Source organism: Gopherus evgoodei, chromosome 1, assembly GCF_007399415.2.
Source record: "Gopherus evgoodei ecotype Sinaloan lineage chromosome 1, rGopEvg1_v1.p, whole genome shotgun sequence".
Lineage (NCBI taxonomy): Eukaryota > Metazoa > Chordata > Testudines > Testudinidae > Gopherus > Gopherus evgoodei.
The window spans coordinates 292,634,525-292,653,284 of NC_044322.1; the positions used below are offsets into that span (position 1 = coordinate 292,634,525).

Sequence of the window (18,760 nt, forward strand, 5' to 3'; positions counted from 1 at the left end):
CTACCAGTCTGATTGAAACAATAAAGACAAGTATGAACTCCTCTCCTTTATCTTAATGAGCTGTTAAATCTGAAGCTGTTATGATCATTTTTAAATGCCAACACTGCTAGTTTTTTCATTGCTGATCTTTGTGCCAAAACATAATTTGGATCATTTGTCCAGAACAAACAGGATGTGTTTACGCCAAGCAAGGAGGAAACAGTTGGTCAGACATTGTTTGCTTGAAGGACTTAGTCATTGTCCTTACCCTTGCCATACTTAAGTGCATCTACAACTATACTGTTTTTGACGTAGTTTTGCTGTATCTGCCCAGCTTACTGTGATTTCTACCAGTGCATCTGGGACTTCATGTAGTTTCACAGCACTGTTGTTGGAAACAGGCCTTTGGTTCCAAATAAAAACTTCCAAATACAAATCACTGCATAATGGGACCAGTGTGCATTGGTGCCTTTCAGCTATTCCTGTGGGCTGGAGAAAGTGAATTGTTGAAGTCACCACCAGTTTAGCTAGATCTGAAGATGGAATCTCATTTACTGCAACTAACTGTTTCATCCAGTAGTTGCAATGTTTGTTTTGTGTGGATTCAAGACATTGCAAGATGGCGGCATTCCAACCAACCAACAGACTTACTTAGTGAAGACAGGGTTAAATCTGCATATTTATGTATTTGTTCATAATCTGTTTGTGTGAATGCATATTCTATAGGAATCAGACTGTGAGTTTTAAAACTGAATATATTTACATATTCTCTTGGTTGGGATGGACAATCAAACAGTTTATTATTTCTGATCCTTAAAAACTAATGTGAAAAAAAAAGAATACAGGGCTATCAGCAGCGTCAGAAAAGCAAACAAAATATTAACATGTATACGGAATCAGCTGGAGAACAAAGAAAATATTGCTGTTATAAATCAGTGGTATGCCCTCCTGTGGAATATTGTATTCAGTTCTGGTTGTCTTTGAAAAGATGGGTGATAAGAATGGTTAGATTTTTGGTTAGATGATGGTTTTTCTGTGTAGAGATTGGGACTCTCTGATCTTAGAAAGGAGATTAACAACAGGAGATACATTGTAAATGTACCTGAAATAACAATAATAATGATATTCAGACGATAAGGGTACTGCTAGTCTTTTTCTCATAATTCAAGAACAAGCCATTCAATGAAACAACAACAAGATCAAATTTAAAACTGAAACAGTTTCCTGTTATTAATGTACAGTTAGCCTGTGAACACTGTCACCTGATATTTGGGGTAAGAATATTAAAAAAAATGATTTGATGCCTCTTTGCATAAGAATATCCAGAGTTATAAGAACAAATATTAAAAATGATAATGTTGGAAGAGAGAACAATCTCCAGGCCTCAGAGGATATGACAGCCTCTAACTGTTGAGGTTTAGACAGAAATTTTCTCTAGGGGCAGATTATCCTTACTTCTATGGTTCTTGCACTTTCTCTGAAGCAGCTGGTGCTGGTCACTGTCAAAGGCAGGATGCTGGACTAGGTGGAACAGTGGTCTGATCTGGTATGGCAGTTTGTCTGTTACATGTCTGTGTTCCGTTTACAAGTAAAAAAGACCCTTTTTTCCTGCAGTGCACACTGCAAGTTCAGACTTTATTTCTTCTTTATAAATGATCAGTATTATGCCAGCTAAATTAATATGCCCCACAGCACCTGAGCAGCTATTTCAGGTATTTGCATAAATTGGTCCTTTTTGTAAAAAAGATTGTTGAGGCACAAGCTCATGCTGTCTGTCTCTCTCTGCTGCCCCCCCCCCCCCCCCCGCTGTATTAGTTCTTCAAGGCTAACTGGAAGGAAAAGCAGTAGTAAAAGCTTTCTATAGTCATTAAAGTTATGGGAATATTTTAAAAGATATAGGAAACAGATTTGTTGAGTCAGAAATGGTTATTTATAGTCTAGGGTGACCAGATAGCAAGGGTGAAAAATTGGGACGGGGGGCGGGTAATTGGCATCTATATAAGACAAAGCCCTAAATATCAGGACTGTCCCTATAATATTGGGACATCTCGTCACCCTATCATAGTCATTTCATAGAGAAGAAACTTTATTTAAAAGCTAACAAAGCTTTTGATTTGAAGGGAAGTTAATTGTGTATATTTAAAATATCAGAACTCAACTCCCAGCAAATCAGATTTTAGGACCTTTTTGTTGCACTGGGTAGACAAGTGGGTGGGCAAAAGTAAACCACCTTCAGTTTCTGAATCCACTGTAATCAGTGACAGTAGTGGCCTGTTTTAGATCTTAGCAGTTAGCACTGGCTAGTTGAGCGTTGTTTATTTGATATAGTAGTTTTCAACATAAAATTGCATACAACATTGCGATGAGGTAGGTAAGTATTACTATCACTATTTTACAGCTGGCAATATTGAAACAGAGTTATGACCTACTAAAGTCACAGTAAGTAGGGAGAAACTCTAATAGTAATGTTTTGGTTTTAGGTTAGAGGGGGTGAATGGGTTTTCATTTGAAAAAATAGCTGTTGCAAAATCAGAATAATAGTTGAATCCAGTTTCCTCAACTACTACTATTCATACTGGAACAACTGTTTATTTCACTATAGGATGGCAGGATCTCGAGCTGTTCACAATATTAAATAGTCTGTTTTACATCTAAAAGACTCTAGCTCTGCAGTTACATAGAGCATAAGCAGAGCTGGCTTTGATTGACTTGCAGCACATTACTGACACAAAGAATGTCTTCCTAAAGAATGAGCTTTTGGCATTCTGGAAATTTGTACCAGAGAGACTCCTGGCAGAGCTGATCAAGGCATCATTACTATGTTTGGTCAATTTTTCTCTGGAAAAATTCCTTTTCTGCAGTGAGCAACAACTAACTGACAGGTGTTCATTTCAACTGTTTGTTTTAGACTAGATGAGTCAGAACATGTCCCAGTTTGACATACAGATTATCTGGAGAGAAAAAATGCTTCATAGATCTTGTATTTTTATTAAAATTGCTTATTACCTAAACATTTAAAAATGATGCACTTATGTAAATATTACCTTGAGCTATGCCCTTAATAAAAAGGTGCCCCTGCAAGTTTATATACAGTGACTAAGGGGGTGTCTTACAATCTAATGACATGCCTTGATGGTTGTCAAGCATGAAACTAAAGGAGCGTCATTAATCCATAATACCTCTAAAGTATATTACTGTAGTTTAAAAACCATTAATTCAAAAGGACACCATCAGATATGAGAGAACATTTAAGATTAAGAAATATAGGTGTAAGATTATTTTTACCAAAATCCCCCTTATCGGTTAATATTAAAGACTTACAGTAACTATTTTAAGAAAAATTATTCATTTTAAACTAAAAGGAGCTTTTTATATTATGAATAGAAAAAAAAATCCTTTCCCTCTTAGCATCTTTTCAGCCAGCCTTGGGGAAGATTGGGGAAACAGTTTACCAAATACAATAAAATAAAGTAACCTGATAATTCAGATAACATTGTTACTAATATTACATAAATACGTTAAAGAATGTTAAAGTTGCAAAGTCAAGCACTCAAAAGTTAGGAAACATCAGAATGAAGGATACCAGAAGGAGCTATTGTAGGGAAATTCTTAGCCCCAGGCCTTGGACTGAAAACCTGCTCATTAGACAGAATCTTCAGAGAATGTAGCTGCCAATTTCTAAAAATTGTCTTCTGAGCATGTGTGAACTGAGTTTTTCAGAGGTGCAGAACTTGGCCAAATTTGGGTGAATTTTTATGGGGACAGCACATCCTTGAAACCTAGGTGATCCTCATGTCAAATGTCAAGTCCTTGCTCCAAAGCATTTATGCACTAGTTTCTCAATTAAACAGTTTGTAAGAAACTTGTTAAGATGGCTAAACAACATGTTTTCCCTTAATCTTGTTTGAAGAAATAGCCGAGCAGTTAAATGCTGAAATTCTTCAAAAATATTCAGCTCAAGGTAGACACTTACAGTAAATTTCAGTCGAAATGGTTAAAGTTGGTAAACTCATAGGCAACTGAAAACTGGTTCTTATAAGGGAAAGTGTCAGGCAACCTTAATTATAGGCAGTGTTACCTGCACTCCTTTTATCTGTTTACATGGTGCAAGTTAAGAAAAAACAAAAACAAAACTTTGTTCATGGACCTAGGAGAAATAGAACGTTGCAGATGTCTCCAGCTAAATGAAATTGTCATCCATTCCCCATATATTACTGATCTGAGCTGATCATCCTACTCACTCCCAAGCTTCTCTGAGCACCATATAACAAGCAGCTATTAGGATGACTCTCTTAGCTGTTTAAAACTCATTGAGGCTCAGAGTAAGATAAGTGTCTTTCAAACACTTTTTTTTTTAAACTGGGTCCATGGCATTATGGAATTTAAAATTCTACTACAATAAAATATTTTTTCCTGTGGAGAAATGCTTTTCTGAGCATATATATTTTCCTGCTCATTTCAGTTTCAGGTAGAAGTGGATTTGCAAAATTCTGCTGAATCTCTGCTAGACAGGTGGAATGCTACCAATTTTGTGATGACATCTAGCTCGTACTTACAGTTGTGTGTCTTATTACATGATCTTGTGACTAGTTTAGATATCTATTTTTTAAATCCTTCTTTATAATTATGATGTATTACATTTTCCCCTTCCACGCCAGGGTCAGACAGCGTTTGATGTAGCAGATGAAGATATTCTAGGATATTTAGAAGAATTACAAAAGAAGCAAAATCTGGTAGGCTTTTTAGAGATCTCTCTCTATATGTATGTATGTATTACGGTGCATGTGTGTTTATATGCAAGCTATAACTAATTCATATTAGTATATGGAATAAACCTTCAGGTTTGACTTGAAGTGCTTAACTGTCCTTCTATGCCACTCTTTCATGTTCTATTTGGTCAGTGAAGTTGATCTGAAAATCTTGAAAGGAAAAGTGATGTTTTTTAGGCAAAACTTTCACTGTATTTAACTACCCAAGGCAAATGCTATATACCGTTATTTGGCATATGCTTGTTAGGGGGTGTTAAGTTATATGTGTTGTAAATAGAGGATTTCTTTTATTCTGCAGAAGATGGTATTTTTTAATATGTGTAATTTATACCATTCTATCATTTTAATTGCATCATTTTATCTCTCTTTAAGCTTCATAGTGAAAAACAGGAAAAGAAATCTCCCTTAATTGAATCTACAGCCAACATGGATAATAATCAGTCACAAAAGCCATTTAAAAAGTAAGTAAATCATTAAGATGTTCCTGGTGAGGAAAATAACTTCACAAACACTAAGTATTTACTTGGCTGATTGGTTTTACTGAAGTTAAGATTAGATAGTCTATATTTTTAATTTGAAATTAATGTCTTTGGTTCCAGTAAAGAAACTTTGATTATTGAGCAAGAAAAGAATGCATCTAGTATTGAGTCTCTGGAGCAAGAGAAAGCAGATGAGGAAGAAGAGGGAAAGAAGGATGAATCCAGTTGTTCTAGTGAAGAGGATGAGGAAGAGGACTCAGAATCTGAAGCTGAAACAGGTAAATAATTTTGGAGAGGTATCTTTGGTTTAGGATGTTGCTTCAGTTAAACTCATTATACTGAGCTTATATGATGATACGAATTAATCATTGTAGCTTCTTGATTCCAGTTTTCATTTCATTTACTGATGGCCACTTTCTAGTTTCAATAAATTTTAAGTTTTTAAACAAGTTTAAATCTCCATTTATAAATACAAAATGTAATTCATATGAAGACTTTTGCAATGAGCTATATTCTTGTATTTATGGCAGTGATTGGAATTGAAACTCTTAATTCAGTAATTTGATTAGCTATTTATAATCAGTATTTTTAATGAGATAATCTGAGAATAATACAAGGTAACAGATTTGGAACAGGGAGGAGACAAAGGAAAAGACAGAAATAAGATCTCTATGGGTAGAGTTCTTTGCTCACCATCTTAATGCCTTACGTTATGAAGCATTGGAAAAGAAAACATCTTCATGTGTTCTGTCATCTTGAAACAGACTCTGACAAATGCAGTGGATAATTCTGGCTCAGATATTGACAAATTAGAGACCTGTGTTTTGGATTGATTATTATATACTGGAATAAATATGGTTTTAAAAGTATTATTTTTGGTAGTAGCTCAACATCTGCTTCTCATGCAACTTCAGCTCAGGATTAATAGTACCTCAAAAGAGCTTAGATTCATTTGTAGAGAAACTGGCACTATAGCAGTCTTGTTTAAAAATATGAGTTGGATGTTCACACTTCTCTGTACACTCCTAGACTGGAGCAAGTGTGCAGCATTTTGTGCACCTGTGTATGTGTACGTGTACACAGGTCAGTAACAATGTTTAAAAGAGTCTAACACACAAATATAGTATGTATCGGGGGGGCGGATTGGGGAGAATTGGGAGGCACACAGTTTTCTAGCATCTTCTTCCTAAACCCGGTCCACCCCAAATGTCTATCAAAATTTCCCACCTCTTCTCATGCCACCACCAAATTGCATAGTAGCTCTTATCTCCTTACAACCTTCCTCTCCTGTGTCTCTGTCTAGGTATGTTGATAGTTGGAAAAACAATGCTGCTGTTGCCTGTTTGGATAACTGCCTACCCATCTGCATGTGGCTGCTCTAGGCACTACCCATTGAGTTGGGGAGAGGAGAAGTTGGTTGGTCTATGTGGGTGATCGAACAATTTCAGAGGAGTTACCAGCTTCTTTCCCAACTGCCCCTTTCCCCCTGCAGGCAGATTAAATGAGGAGCTTTTCTGTGTCACCATACAGAAGCAGTGGTACTTAAATAAATTATCACCTGCGCCTCCATGTATATCTGGGGCTGGGTTTTATGCTCGCATGTAGTGTTAGGTGAATGTGTAAATACATTGCTTAAACTGGTGTTCTGTATGGTTGTAAAATATGTTAGGCAGACATAGACAGCTGTTACTAATACAGCAATGCTTGTAATATGTAAAACAACAAAGATGTTTGACACAACTGTAGTTGTAAGTACATTATATTCTAAAGAACAAATGACTAATGGAACAAGAAATCCCATAGTATTTGGAAAGAAATTTGCAGAGTTAAATTATTTTGTACCTAATTTAGAGGTATGCATCAGAATATCTAGAGAGATGCTTAATATATAGTTGCACTACTTAGTTTTCTGTTTTTAGACTATTATCATTTTAATCCTAATTTTCAAGAATACTGTAGATTATGTAATTGAAAGATTTGATTAATTTAATAAATTTTCATTGGAACCAAAAAAACTTGAAAAACAGTAAAGCCTTTTTCTCCTATCTGGTTTGATTTGCCACTTCATGAACTGGGTCTCTGGTGAACTACGAAAGGTCCACAGTAAGCATCCCCATGTGAGATAAACTGTCTGCATTTTTTTAGGCTCCCCCTTACCCTCTATGGTTCTCATACAGGCTTCCCCTGATTACCCTCAGAAAGAACCTTTCTTTTTTAAGGACACTTTATATAGTTCCCTTCTCTGTCAAGTTGCTGTTCTGCATCAGGCCTTTGCTACCTCACCTTTGAAAATTCTGTTAGCAGGTTGTGGCAGATTGTGACACTTCATCAGATTGACATTCCTACAGTGAAGAAGAAAATTCTTCTAAATCAGAGAAGATATTTGCATCAGTTTAATGCTCAGTTTCTAAGTTGTTTTGTCATAATTTTGTTAAATCCTTGTTAAATCTATTAGCATTATAGTGCAATGACACTCATATACCGTCAATAAAACTATCTCTTGGACATAGTGACTTGAACATTTTTAAATAATGAAAATATCCTTGTCAGCCATCTCTGCTCCTCTTAAAATATTCTGCCTTCATATAGTTCATCTACCTGAGCTACATTTCAGCACTGGACCAATAAAAATGCTACAAATATTTTCCATAAATGAAATTGTGGGATGGGATAAGCTCCAGAACTAAATTTTTACTAGATTTTCATAGCTTTTATATTTTAATTAGATCACCGTCTCCTATAAATGTTTAATGATATACTGCAAAATCACTCTCAGACTTAGAGAGTCAAACAGCACTTTGATATTCTTGCATCCCTCATCTAGAGAGGTTGAGGTTTGTTAAACTTAAGTCACCTTTGATACCTCATGCAGTGGTGCCTCAGTCACTGAGCTAGCTCTAATGTTTCCTGAACTCCATGACTTTTCTAACTCTTTTCTCTTGATTACTAGTAGATGGTTTTGTGCCAGGAAAATTTGACTGTGACACAAGAATTAATTTTCATGTAAACTTTGGACTTTCTTTAATATAAACAAGGCTTTTATCATACTTTATTTGGCAAGCAGGAGAAGTTAGGCTTTTCCCTGAAGAACTGCATCTCTAAATTTCAACTGCACTTTCCCTTTTTTCCCATTATTCCTCTTAATGTAGCTTTACAGTGAAAATTCTCAGAAATTTGACGATTCCAATTGAATAATGTAAAGCGCTTTTCCCCACAAATGTTGTGTTGCAGACTCCTGTGACTTTTATCACAAGTGATGTGATAGTTGGTGTGTTTTTGTAAAACCTCAGCTCCTGGAGGCTATTGATTATGTGAGAATCTCTCCCTCCCTTCCCCCCCCGCTTTTTTTTTTTTTTTTTTTAAGATAAGTTTCCATCTGTTATGACTTGGGGTGTAAAAAAGCTTAAATATGTGAACTCGTGATCTGAAGGCTAACCAACCAGAGGGTAAATAAAAACCTAATGTTCATTCATTTTTTAAGTTTCATGATTTTTGGGGTAGCTCGACTCCTGATTTTTGAATTTAGTATGTACACTAACTCATATAATTAATGTATAGTTTATTGGCTGGCCTGCCATTCCCTCAGATCATTTCAAAAGTTGTCATGTTCTATCTTTTCCTTCCCGTCTAGCCCCTCCTCCCACATACTTGAATTATTATGCTGCTACTTCTCTTTTTCCACATTAGATTCAAGACTGTACTCCTCACTTATAAATCTCTTTAACTACTGCATCTATATCTGTCTTCATACTTCTGTCAGTTCACATGGACAATCCATATTCTTGTCTAATTGATCTTTTTGTCAAGTGAATACAGAGGTTTTGCCCTTTTATGTTTTCCCTGTGTGTGCAAGGAGCTTTTTATGAAATACACACCATATTACGTACACCAAAACCCCTCCAACCTGTACATATGCTCACTTTGCCAGTTAAAATGTGTTTTTTACTAAGTGCCAGGCTTGCAAATTTGACCTGAAGCCAAGCCAGGTACTTTGCCACATGCTTCACCAGCAATAAAGATTCTGCAGCTGGACCTTAAACTAACAATTTTATTAATTGATTAATTGCTCTCCCAAGTCTATTTTGGCTCTTCTGTGCTTATATAAGTTAAAAGTAGTTTAAACTTAGTGAATAACATATATGATTGAATTTGTATAGGGAGCAGATTGTTGGAGTAAGGAGGTGCCAATTATTTAATTAGTTACTTTTCACAGCAGAACCACACATTAATATCTTTCCATTGGGTTTTATGCTGTACTGTATTATACCTGTTTTATCTTTAGACTATGACCTCTTTAAAGCAAGGACCTGTTTTACTGTAGTGCACTGTTCATTCATTGCACTATGTAAATAGTCTTGTATTATCTTTGAAAACTCTGAATCAGTTTTGGATCAGAATCTGTGTTTATCAGCTGAATTGCAGTGTATTATTCAGTACAAGGTACTTAAGCACATGTGTAACTTTAAGCGCAAGTTGTCCCAATGGGACTAATTAGAGGCTTAAAGTTAAACACATAGATGAGTATGTTGCTGAATTGAGGCCTTTGTTAATAAAGATAGAGAAGAATGTTGTAGTCTAGGAATAAACAGTTACAATCCTTCCAAAGGCAAGCAGTCCAGACCTAACAAGGATTATGTTACCCACACTGTCCAAAACTAAGTAGGCTGATTTGTTTTTTTTCCTGAGAGCTGCTTCTGAGAGCTTAATTGTTTGAGAGGCATCAGCAAATAACTAGGGCCTGAAGCTGCAACCCTTAAGAGCATGTAATTCTGACACATGTGAATAGGAGTGCTGTATGCCTAATGACTATGGAAAAGGTCTTGTTGTTTTTGACCAAGAGACAATTAAAATGGGTAGTGGCAGGAGTAAACATTGAAGACTAGATAGAAAATGAGATGACTAACAGTATATTACTTGAGAAGGTTTAACTAGGTTTTAACCTATTCTGAAGAAATGTGATTTCTATAAAATATGAAATCAAGAAATTTACAAATGACGTATCTTAAATGTTTTATTTGCAGACAAAACTAAACCTTTGGCATCTGTAACTAATAATGCAAATAACATCAGTGTGCAACCAGCTTCTGTAGCTGTGACAGCATCTTCCATAACCACTGGTCAAGTGACACCTACATCACCCATTAAGAAGGTAAAACAAAACAAAATTTCTTTATGTATGTGTTTCTAGATAGAATTTATTCTTAAACAATAGAACACTAAGTACTATGTGTTTATTCCAGTGTAAAAATGTGAATTGGCTTGACCAAATGAGTTTTAGATAATACACCACGAATATTGGAGTATTATCTTCTTTAGAATATTTGCTTTCAATTTTTATAAAATGTACAGCTTTAAGTATTTTCAAAATTGAGTTTCATCATGTTTTACTAAGACTTCTACATATATGTTACATACCTGAAGGATGGTAGTTGTTAACAAAAAAATATTGTCCAAGAAAAAGCACCTCTGTTAAACATCTTTATTTATAAACCCACTCTACTTTTTATGGAGAGTAGAGGGACTTGTTCTGTTTAAATCTAAACAAAGCAGACTGTAAGCAAGAACCTCAGGAATGTAACTTAATGTACCACATATATAGTTGTGTAGAAAAGGAAGTACTTGTGTTCCTGAACACTTGGACTCTTCTGAAACACAGGAAATAACAAGTAGCAATTTTAATAAAAAACTAACACATGATCATAAACCAATAGAAGACAGGAATTTTTAAACTGATGTTCATATATCTAACTGAAAACACCTTTTTCAAATAATGTAACTTACCGTTTAATGTATATACATATTGGGACCATGTGTGTTCATTGTTGATAGATCCAAGGTGTTGCCTGTTGGAATCAGTTAAGCTACTCATAAACCTGGATAGATGAGTAGAATGGAAATTGTGTTTGAAAATGACTCTTTGTTTTAGATGTACAAGCTGCATTTTGAGACTTGTTGGAGGAGGGACTTGAGAGAAGAAATCTGCTCAGGCCCTTTGTCATGCAGCTGTCTGTCTCCTGTCAGTACTGCTCCATAGTTGAGGGAGGACTCCCATGTAGTATTTTAAATCTTAATGACTGCTCTGTGCTTGGTTCTTCAGCTTCTCTTGTGTTTTCTATACCAGTTCCACCGTGTTCATTGGTTCTAAAGTCATGCAGCTGAAGTGAAAGCCTCAAAATATCTCTGCTGCTGCTTCCTCCTCTTTGCAAATCTGAGGTTGCCAATATCAGACAAATACAGAAGAATTTGAAATAAAATGAAGGATATTTCTTTTTCTAGTCACAATGTTTTGAAATGGTGAAGCAACTTTTTAAATAACTACATTTTCAATCTTGGCCAATCTTGGTTATGTTTATACCAAACCCCATCAGTTACAAAAATAACAGATTTATAAAGCAGAAAGGATGTGTTGAACATTTGAACTCTGGGAAAGAGTTCTGTGAAAATGGCTCAAGCAGTAGAGGAGACATCTCATAAACTTTTAAAATATAATGTGATGGTCCACAAAGGACCCAAACCTTTCCCTGCTCTCTCAGAACTTGTGTAAAATTATATTTGCAGCAATATGAGCTGGTCAGAACTTTGTCCTCCGATATATATGTATATGTGGTTCCCTGTCATTGGTCCTTTGGAAGTGATAAACATAAGAATTGATGTTATTTATTCATTAATTTTAAAAACAAGTACAGGTAAGAACTCTGCGTTGAAAAGGTAGGGATATGACTTTCAATATTTTATTTTAAAAGTTTTTCTGATCTTTTTTTAAATGTGTGTTGAAACAAGGATAGAGAATCCCATCTCTCCCTGGGGCCCTGTCCTGGTAGAAGAATACACAGCAGCACTAACTTGGAGAATTTTCTGTTTTAAATTCTTAAGTGAATTTTAAACAAAATAGAACATTCCAAGGTGTTCATTTGTCTGTCTACCATCATGTTTCTGTATTATACATCAGCAGGCTAACCTGGGCAGCTCTTTGCTTAATTCGGTTTTCATATTTGGAAGTAATATGTAAGGCTGTTGTAACTTACCTGAAATCCTGTATTAGGTTTAAAGAGCAAGATTGTCTTAAACATCAGTAGTTAGGTACTGGTAATTTTAGCACAAATGCTAAGTTTCCTGTGAAGCTGAGGATGGCATCTAGCATTAGCATTAGTAGTTCATGAGAGCATGTTCAGTGTGCCAGACATTTTCCAGACAGAAAAGAATGTACTGCCCTTGCCGCAAGCTCACAATCTAAAGACAGGTATATAACAAGATAGATTTTAGAGAAGAAAGGGTGAAACTACTGGTAGAGTGACCAATGACTTGGTCACAGCTAGCAAAAAGGTTAAATTTAACAATATACTTGTTTTGTTGTATGCATATTAGCGTAGGTCAGCTAGATTAACAATAGGCATGATAGAAGAGAGCCTTGAAAAGGAATTTAAATATGATCATTTGCCTTAATTATCTGAAGGATGATATTTTCAATGTGACTATATCAAGGGTTTTTGTGCCATATGGAATTGACTCCTCTGGCCTGTGTTCAGTTTGTGTGGCTGTCTGGACTAGTGTTTGACACCATTTTTCTCACTAGCAAAACTAGAGAAGTTCACCTAAAGATAGATTTCTGAAGAATCTGTCCCTGCATATGACTGGTATTTGAGTGTGTTAAACTCCAAAGCTGTGTCTGTCTGTCTCTCTTCTCCCCCCTCCCCCCCCATAAGAGGAGACTCTTATTTTCAGGCTCGTTTCCAAGGTGCTTGTGCTCTTCAAGAAAAGATAAAAGCAGTCTTGACTGGATTAGTCTCAAGGAAGTGCTTGGAAGGATTCCACTAGCTTTAATCCATAGGAGTTGAAAAGAGAAGCCTGAAACAGGAAGTATAAACTGCTGTGGCCCCAATCCTGACCCCAATGTAGTTGGGTCATGTGCTGGAGAGCTTTTCCAGGACTTAAACAAAGGAAGAATTCTACCCTCAGGCTGCTATAGCTGTAGCCTCTGCACTGTTTGTACACTGGCTGCATTGATGGGGAAGTTATTAGTGGATACACCATTTCTGCCCCACTTTTAAATCCTTATTCTGCAGTGCTTCTCAGGAAGACACCATTGAGCGCCATGGCGTGTGTAGGTTAGGAAACTTCTGCACATCAGGCTTATGGTAGTTGCAAGAGGGCCCTCCACAGTATGGGAGGAGAAGCCAATTTCTCTGGGTTGTTAATCTTTCGGAGCCTCTGTAGTTTGGTCTCTCAAAACTAGTCTAGTTTTATTTCTGAAGACCCATAAACTGCTTGTATCATCTTCATTCATAGCAACATGTACGGTATAGTACACTCTTCTGTTATGAGGGAGGGAGAACGGAAATAAAAAATACACTAGAGTTAAAAATAGTTGTAGGTCGCTAATGATAATGGCCAATATACTGTGTGGAGATGAGAGCATCTTTGGATATGTGTATATATATGTATATGTCCTGACCAGAGGTATCAATGAAAGGTCACACTCAGATGCCAAGTCACTCTTGCTTAATCCTCTTTCTTGTTCTGCAGTCAGGGACCCATGATCATTAACAGCCTTCGGTATCTTATGCCTTTAGTTGATGGAAGGCTAGATTCAATGAGATGATGGCACATATTTTGCAAAGTATGTGCTGCTGGCTGATGAATAGAGTTGTACATCATTTGTGTGCCCTGTAGGGTTGGAAAGACATGGCACTTTTGATCTCTGAAATGTAGAGAAATGCAAAGAGCAAAAAATGGGTCAGTATTGACTAAGAAGGAAGGATCAGGCACAGTGAAATATAGGCTTTTCAGTAGGTGAAGAGGATACCACCCAGTGACCAACAGTAATTGCTAGTTTCATAGCTATTCTCAACTGCTGTAAGAACAAACAGTTAATGTGAATTTTACCAACCAGTGGATTGGATAGGCTACTGTTAGATGGATTTTTTTCAGTCCTTCCAATGATATGTGTGCATTGTTTATAATGTGGCTATTTGATTGATTTGCTCTTTGTCCAGCCTTCATACCCCATCCCAACACCTCTGCACTCTGGCCGCTCCAAGCTTTCAATCATCCCAAGCCGCCTCCTCCTTGGGCATATCCAGTCTTTCTTTGTCTGGTAACCATTCCAGTTTCTCTGACTTCTAGTTTCTGTTAAAATTGTCCCAAGTGATTACACAACTGTCTGAGCGGTGTGACCTCCATCTTCCACAGAATTCTTGGATTTCAGGTGTCTAAAGTATTTTTGTAACATAAAAGGGAGAACATTTTAAATATAACTTCAAGTTGACAGTGTATATTGAACAAAAGATTAAAAACTGGAATACATTGGTCATTTAGCTTATTCAATACCATTATATATGGCAAGTTTTTTATGTTTGGGTCTACCGTGTGAAAAGTACAGCAGATAAACTTTCTCAAAACGTAGAATATCTGAATGTGATAATTATCTTTGATGTATATGAAAGCTTCATTGCCTTTTGTATGCGGCAACTAAATGCATTTTTTATCAACATATATCATTTCACAACATGGTCTAGTGTATTTAATAGGAACTTTTTACCAAAGTATTAGAAATGTCTTGTTGCTTTTAGATATTTTGTGCTTCAAAGAAGAGAAGTGTACATGAATAAGGAATCAAGTGTGTGGATTTAAAACAAAAAACTCCTTTTTTCTCTGTTTCCATTCTTTCACTCTTCATCTTTGTGTCTTGTCTTAATTGGCTTTAGTATGATTTCATTCCTCCTATCATGCCTGTGGCGGAGTCAGTACATCCTGCATCATGGAGGCAGGGCTTGCGCAAAACTGGCATTGTTCTTGTGCCCAATAAGGGTGAAAAGTCTATGGTGAGGCTTTGGTGTGCACAGGATTTGTTTCAGGTTGCAAAGTAACATTTTTAATCAAAGTGTTGATACCAGAGTTGCATGGTTTTCAGTTGTGTGTAAATTTTTGTTTGCATCTCTTTATCACAGTGTGTATTATGAAGTGGAGAGGGTTTTCTAGCTAACTTTTAGAAAAGTTGTTTTCCTTTGTGATCTGTTTGTTTCTTATGTCATTAACCTACCCAGGAAATGAATGTGTATTGGTTACCCCTTCCTCCACCAAAAAAAATCCAATATTATAACTGGAAGTAGCTAAGTATTTTGAAATATCCCTAAGAAGCATGAAATAGCAGAGTTAGTGTAAGTTAATGACATTTAACTTAATGATGTCTTTGTTTACAGTTTCCAACTTCAACAACCAAGGTTTCTCCCAAAGAGGAAGAGAGAAAAGATGAATCTCCTGCCTCTTGGAGGTTAGGTCTTCGAAAGACTGGCAGCTATGGGGCACTTGCAGAGATTACAGCTTCCAAAGAAGCTCAGAAAGAAAAGGACTCTACAGGTGTTATGCGTTCGGCTTCAAGTCCCAGACTCTCTTCTTCATTAGACAACAAAGAAAAGGTAACCATTTTCAGACTATAAAACATTTTAAATTCTGGCCAGTTAACTTAGTATAAATATTAGTTATAATTTACAGTGAATGTCATATAAACTCCACTACAGTGTCGCTATCTGAGTACATAATGCTCTTACGAAATTGTACTAAATGTCAGCTGTTAAATTGTGGCATCGTGCTCTTGATAGGCAGTAGAGCTGCCCTAGAAGAAGTGCAGCTGTTGTGCCACCTTTTGAAAAATGCTGCAGGCCTCTCTCTCTCCACACAGAGCAGCTTCATTAGCTGGTGCAAGAGAGTATGTGCAGGGCCTTGCCACCTTTGGAAAGACTTGCACCACTAGTCATGCAAAATCTTGTGCAGTGAAGGGAGTGCAAAGATTGCGATAGTTCCTGTCCCTTGCTGCAGAGTGCTGGGGATGAGGACCAAAAAGGCTCCTTATACCCGTTGATTCACATGTTGTTGTGTGGACAAAGATTAATCTTTTATCTTTCTAAATTAAGCATTAATTAAAATGTTACTAATTTGACATAGATATTTGAGCAAAAATACTTCATGCTTTTGCTTGTTACAAAGTAATGTAATTCCTTTTTTCAAGTTCTAATGTCTTTGTGCATGTGATTAAATATGTTTGCGGATTTTAGGAAAACACTAAAACACTTTAAACGGTAGTTAGAATTGGCTGTTATTTTAAACTGAACCTTTGGAGACATATTAATAGAAAAACAAAAGGACATAAAATTAAGATAGTTGGGTCCTTTGAACAGTTTGCCGTTCCCAGTACGATGCTTGTTGCTCTTAACTTCTGCCTGATGCGAATCGTGCAGATTAACACAGAATATTAAATAGAGTTGGAATTGGCATAGATAATTTTGTAACTTTGACAGGAGTGCAACTAGGGACATTTGAATAGCTTTTAATATAACTTATGACTATCATACAAAGCTATTCTTGACTTCTAAAACATTTTCTGTCTTAAAGGAAAAGGATAATAAAGGAACTAGACTTGCATATGTTGCACCTACAATACCAAGACGACTGGCCAGTACATCTGACGTTGATGAGAAAGAAAACAGGTAACTCTTGAAGCTATAACTTGCTTTTTAACTATACACACAATTATTTGATATCTGAATCTTTTGGAAACTAGCCTCTGGCCCTCCAAAAGAAAAGTTGAGTTAAAACTAATGGTAAAAGCTATTTTGGATGGTGCACATATATATTACAGTAACCCTTCAATCCGAACTATTTCTGTTACTTTGATTCTTGTAGCTAGGCAATATATTGCAGTCACAAGACAACTGCTGTCTTGTTGTCTCAGAACAGAATATTTATAAATTGCAATATATTTCCTTTTTACAGGAACAGTGGGCAGGGATATGTGGGGAAAGCACTAAATGGTTGTAATCCCTAGGTCTTGTCTACACAAGCAAAATTAACACCTGTATTTTAGCAACTAATACACTGTCACTGCACTGGTAAAAAGAATTAAGTAATTTGCTATTATAGGTAAGGCTTAGGTGTGCATTTTAACCATCAATTTGCAGTAGGTTTTCATGACATCATAAAACTGGCTGATCCATGTCCACACTAGCATCTTAACATGCTATAGTTGTGTGGTTACTGACAGCTGCTGAAATAGGATTACTAGTTTTTGCTGGTGTAGATACTCTGCTAGTCACTTTAAGATGAATAGCATCTGGTTCTCTAAGAACAGAGTTCTGCTGGTTTTATGTGGAGTTACATGGTGGCTTTGTCTGCATGGTTGGGTATACTAACGGCAGTGGTGTCTAAAGTGCACTAACGTGGTATATTAATTGGTCCGTGGAGAACCTGCTGGTATGCACGAAAAGTTTTTCTTCGAGTGATTGCTCGTATCAATTCCAGTTAGGTGTGTGCGCGCGCCGCGTGCACAGATGTTAGAAACTTTTTCCCTAGCAGCTATCCTTCGGGCCGGCTGGGGAGCCCGCTGGAGTGGTGCCAATATGGCATTCCATATAAGACCCTACTGGCCCGACGTCGCTCCCCACACCAACCTTCAGTTTTTCTTACTGCCCATGATGGTTGTTGGAACAGTGGTCTCTTGTCTCAAGTGCTCCACTTATCCCCAGCTTCTCTTATCTAGATTGTCGATTAATTGTTATTAGTTAGTGTTAAGTGTTTCCTATAGTATTAAGCGTAGTTTAGTAGTTGAGGGCAGTCTCCTCAATGACTGCCCTACTGGACTCTGGGGCATGCCATCCCAGGGCTTCAAGCCTTGCAGCTCTTGCAACAAGCCCATGCCTACAGACAACCCCCATGATTCCTGTTGGAGTGCAGAGTGCCCCTCCTGCGGTACTGTCTTCGGCACCACAGAAGATCGTGCGCTCATCTCAGGACAGGCAATCTCTTGGGCCCCAAAAACGCCTGCCTTGGCACTGCTCCCATTCCCGGGTTGCTGGGAAGAAGCAAGCCTTGGAAGGACCCCCTGTTAGGGCCGAAGCAGTTGTTCCGGTCCCGACTGACCAAGACTCTAACCAGGCCTCTAAGCAGGACAAGGCCACCAGGCCCTGATCTGCTCATCCCAGCCCTGCACAAGGGACAGTGCAAATGGAAGAGATCACATTACCTTCCACACTGGATACCTTCGAGGTCACCAGAGAGCTCATCAAAATGACAGTTCTGGTGCCTCCAGCACCAGCTCCAACCTGAGTCCCAGTACCATCCAAGGGTAAACCGGCCATGTTTGGAATGGCAGCCCTCAGACCAGCATCTCCACGCCACGGGGAGTCCCGGCGCTGTTCCGAGCCCTGGCACTGCCACAGGTACCAGTCTGACTCACGGCACCAGTTAGTCTCGCGGCGCTGGTCTCACAGTCCTGATCCTCGGAGCTGTTCCCGCTCGAGGTCGCTATCCACTGCTGGATCATGGTCCCACTCGAGATCCAGGTCACAATTGGCATCCTCACAGCACCGTTTGAACCGACGCAGTGTGGAACTTCAATTCCTGTGTCAACTGTCACCACGACACCAGCCCGCAGGGCACCGCTCTTCATCGCGGCGCCGGTTGCTGTCGCGGCAGCGCTCTACTGCCTGGCACCGCTCTTCATCATGTCACCGGTTGCGGTCGCGATCAGCCTCCTGGCAC

The 18,760-nt window shown here is 37.6% G+C and overlaps 1 protein-coding gene across 5 annotated transcripts in view; it reads left to right on the top strand.

The window, feature by feature from the left end:
- Positions 1 to 18,760, top strand: part of PPP1R12A (protein phosphatase 1 regulatory subunit 12A) — a 223,866-nt gene that overhangs the window by 134,432 nt on the left and 70,674 nt on the right. For all 5 annotated transcript variants that reach the window (XM_030548638.1, XM_030548641.1, XM_030548637.1 and 2 more), the window contains exons 6-11: positions 4,638 to 4,712; positions 5,121 to 5,209; positions 5,348 to 5,505; positions 10,249 to 10,376; positions 15,427 to 15,642; positions 16,616 to 16,710. In XM_030548638.1, the coding sequence (XP_030404498.1) occupies positions 4,638 to 4,712; positions 5,121 to 5,209; positions 5,348 to 5,505; positions 10,249 to 10,376; positions 15,427 to 15,642; positions 16,616 to 16,710 (761 nt within the window). The remainder of the gene's footprint in view (positions 1 to 4,637; positions 4,713 to 5,120; positions 5,210 to 5,347; positions 5,506 to 10,248; positions 10,377 to 15,426; positions 15,643 to 16,615; positions 16,711 to 18,760) is intronic.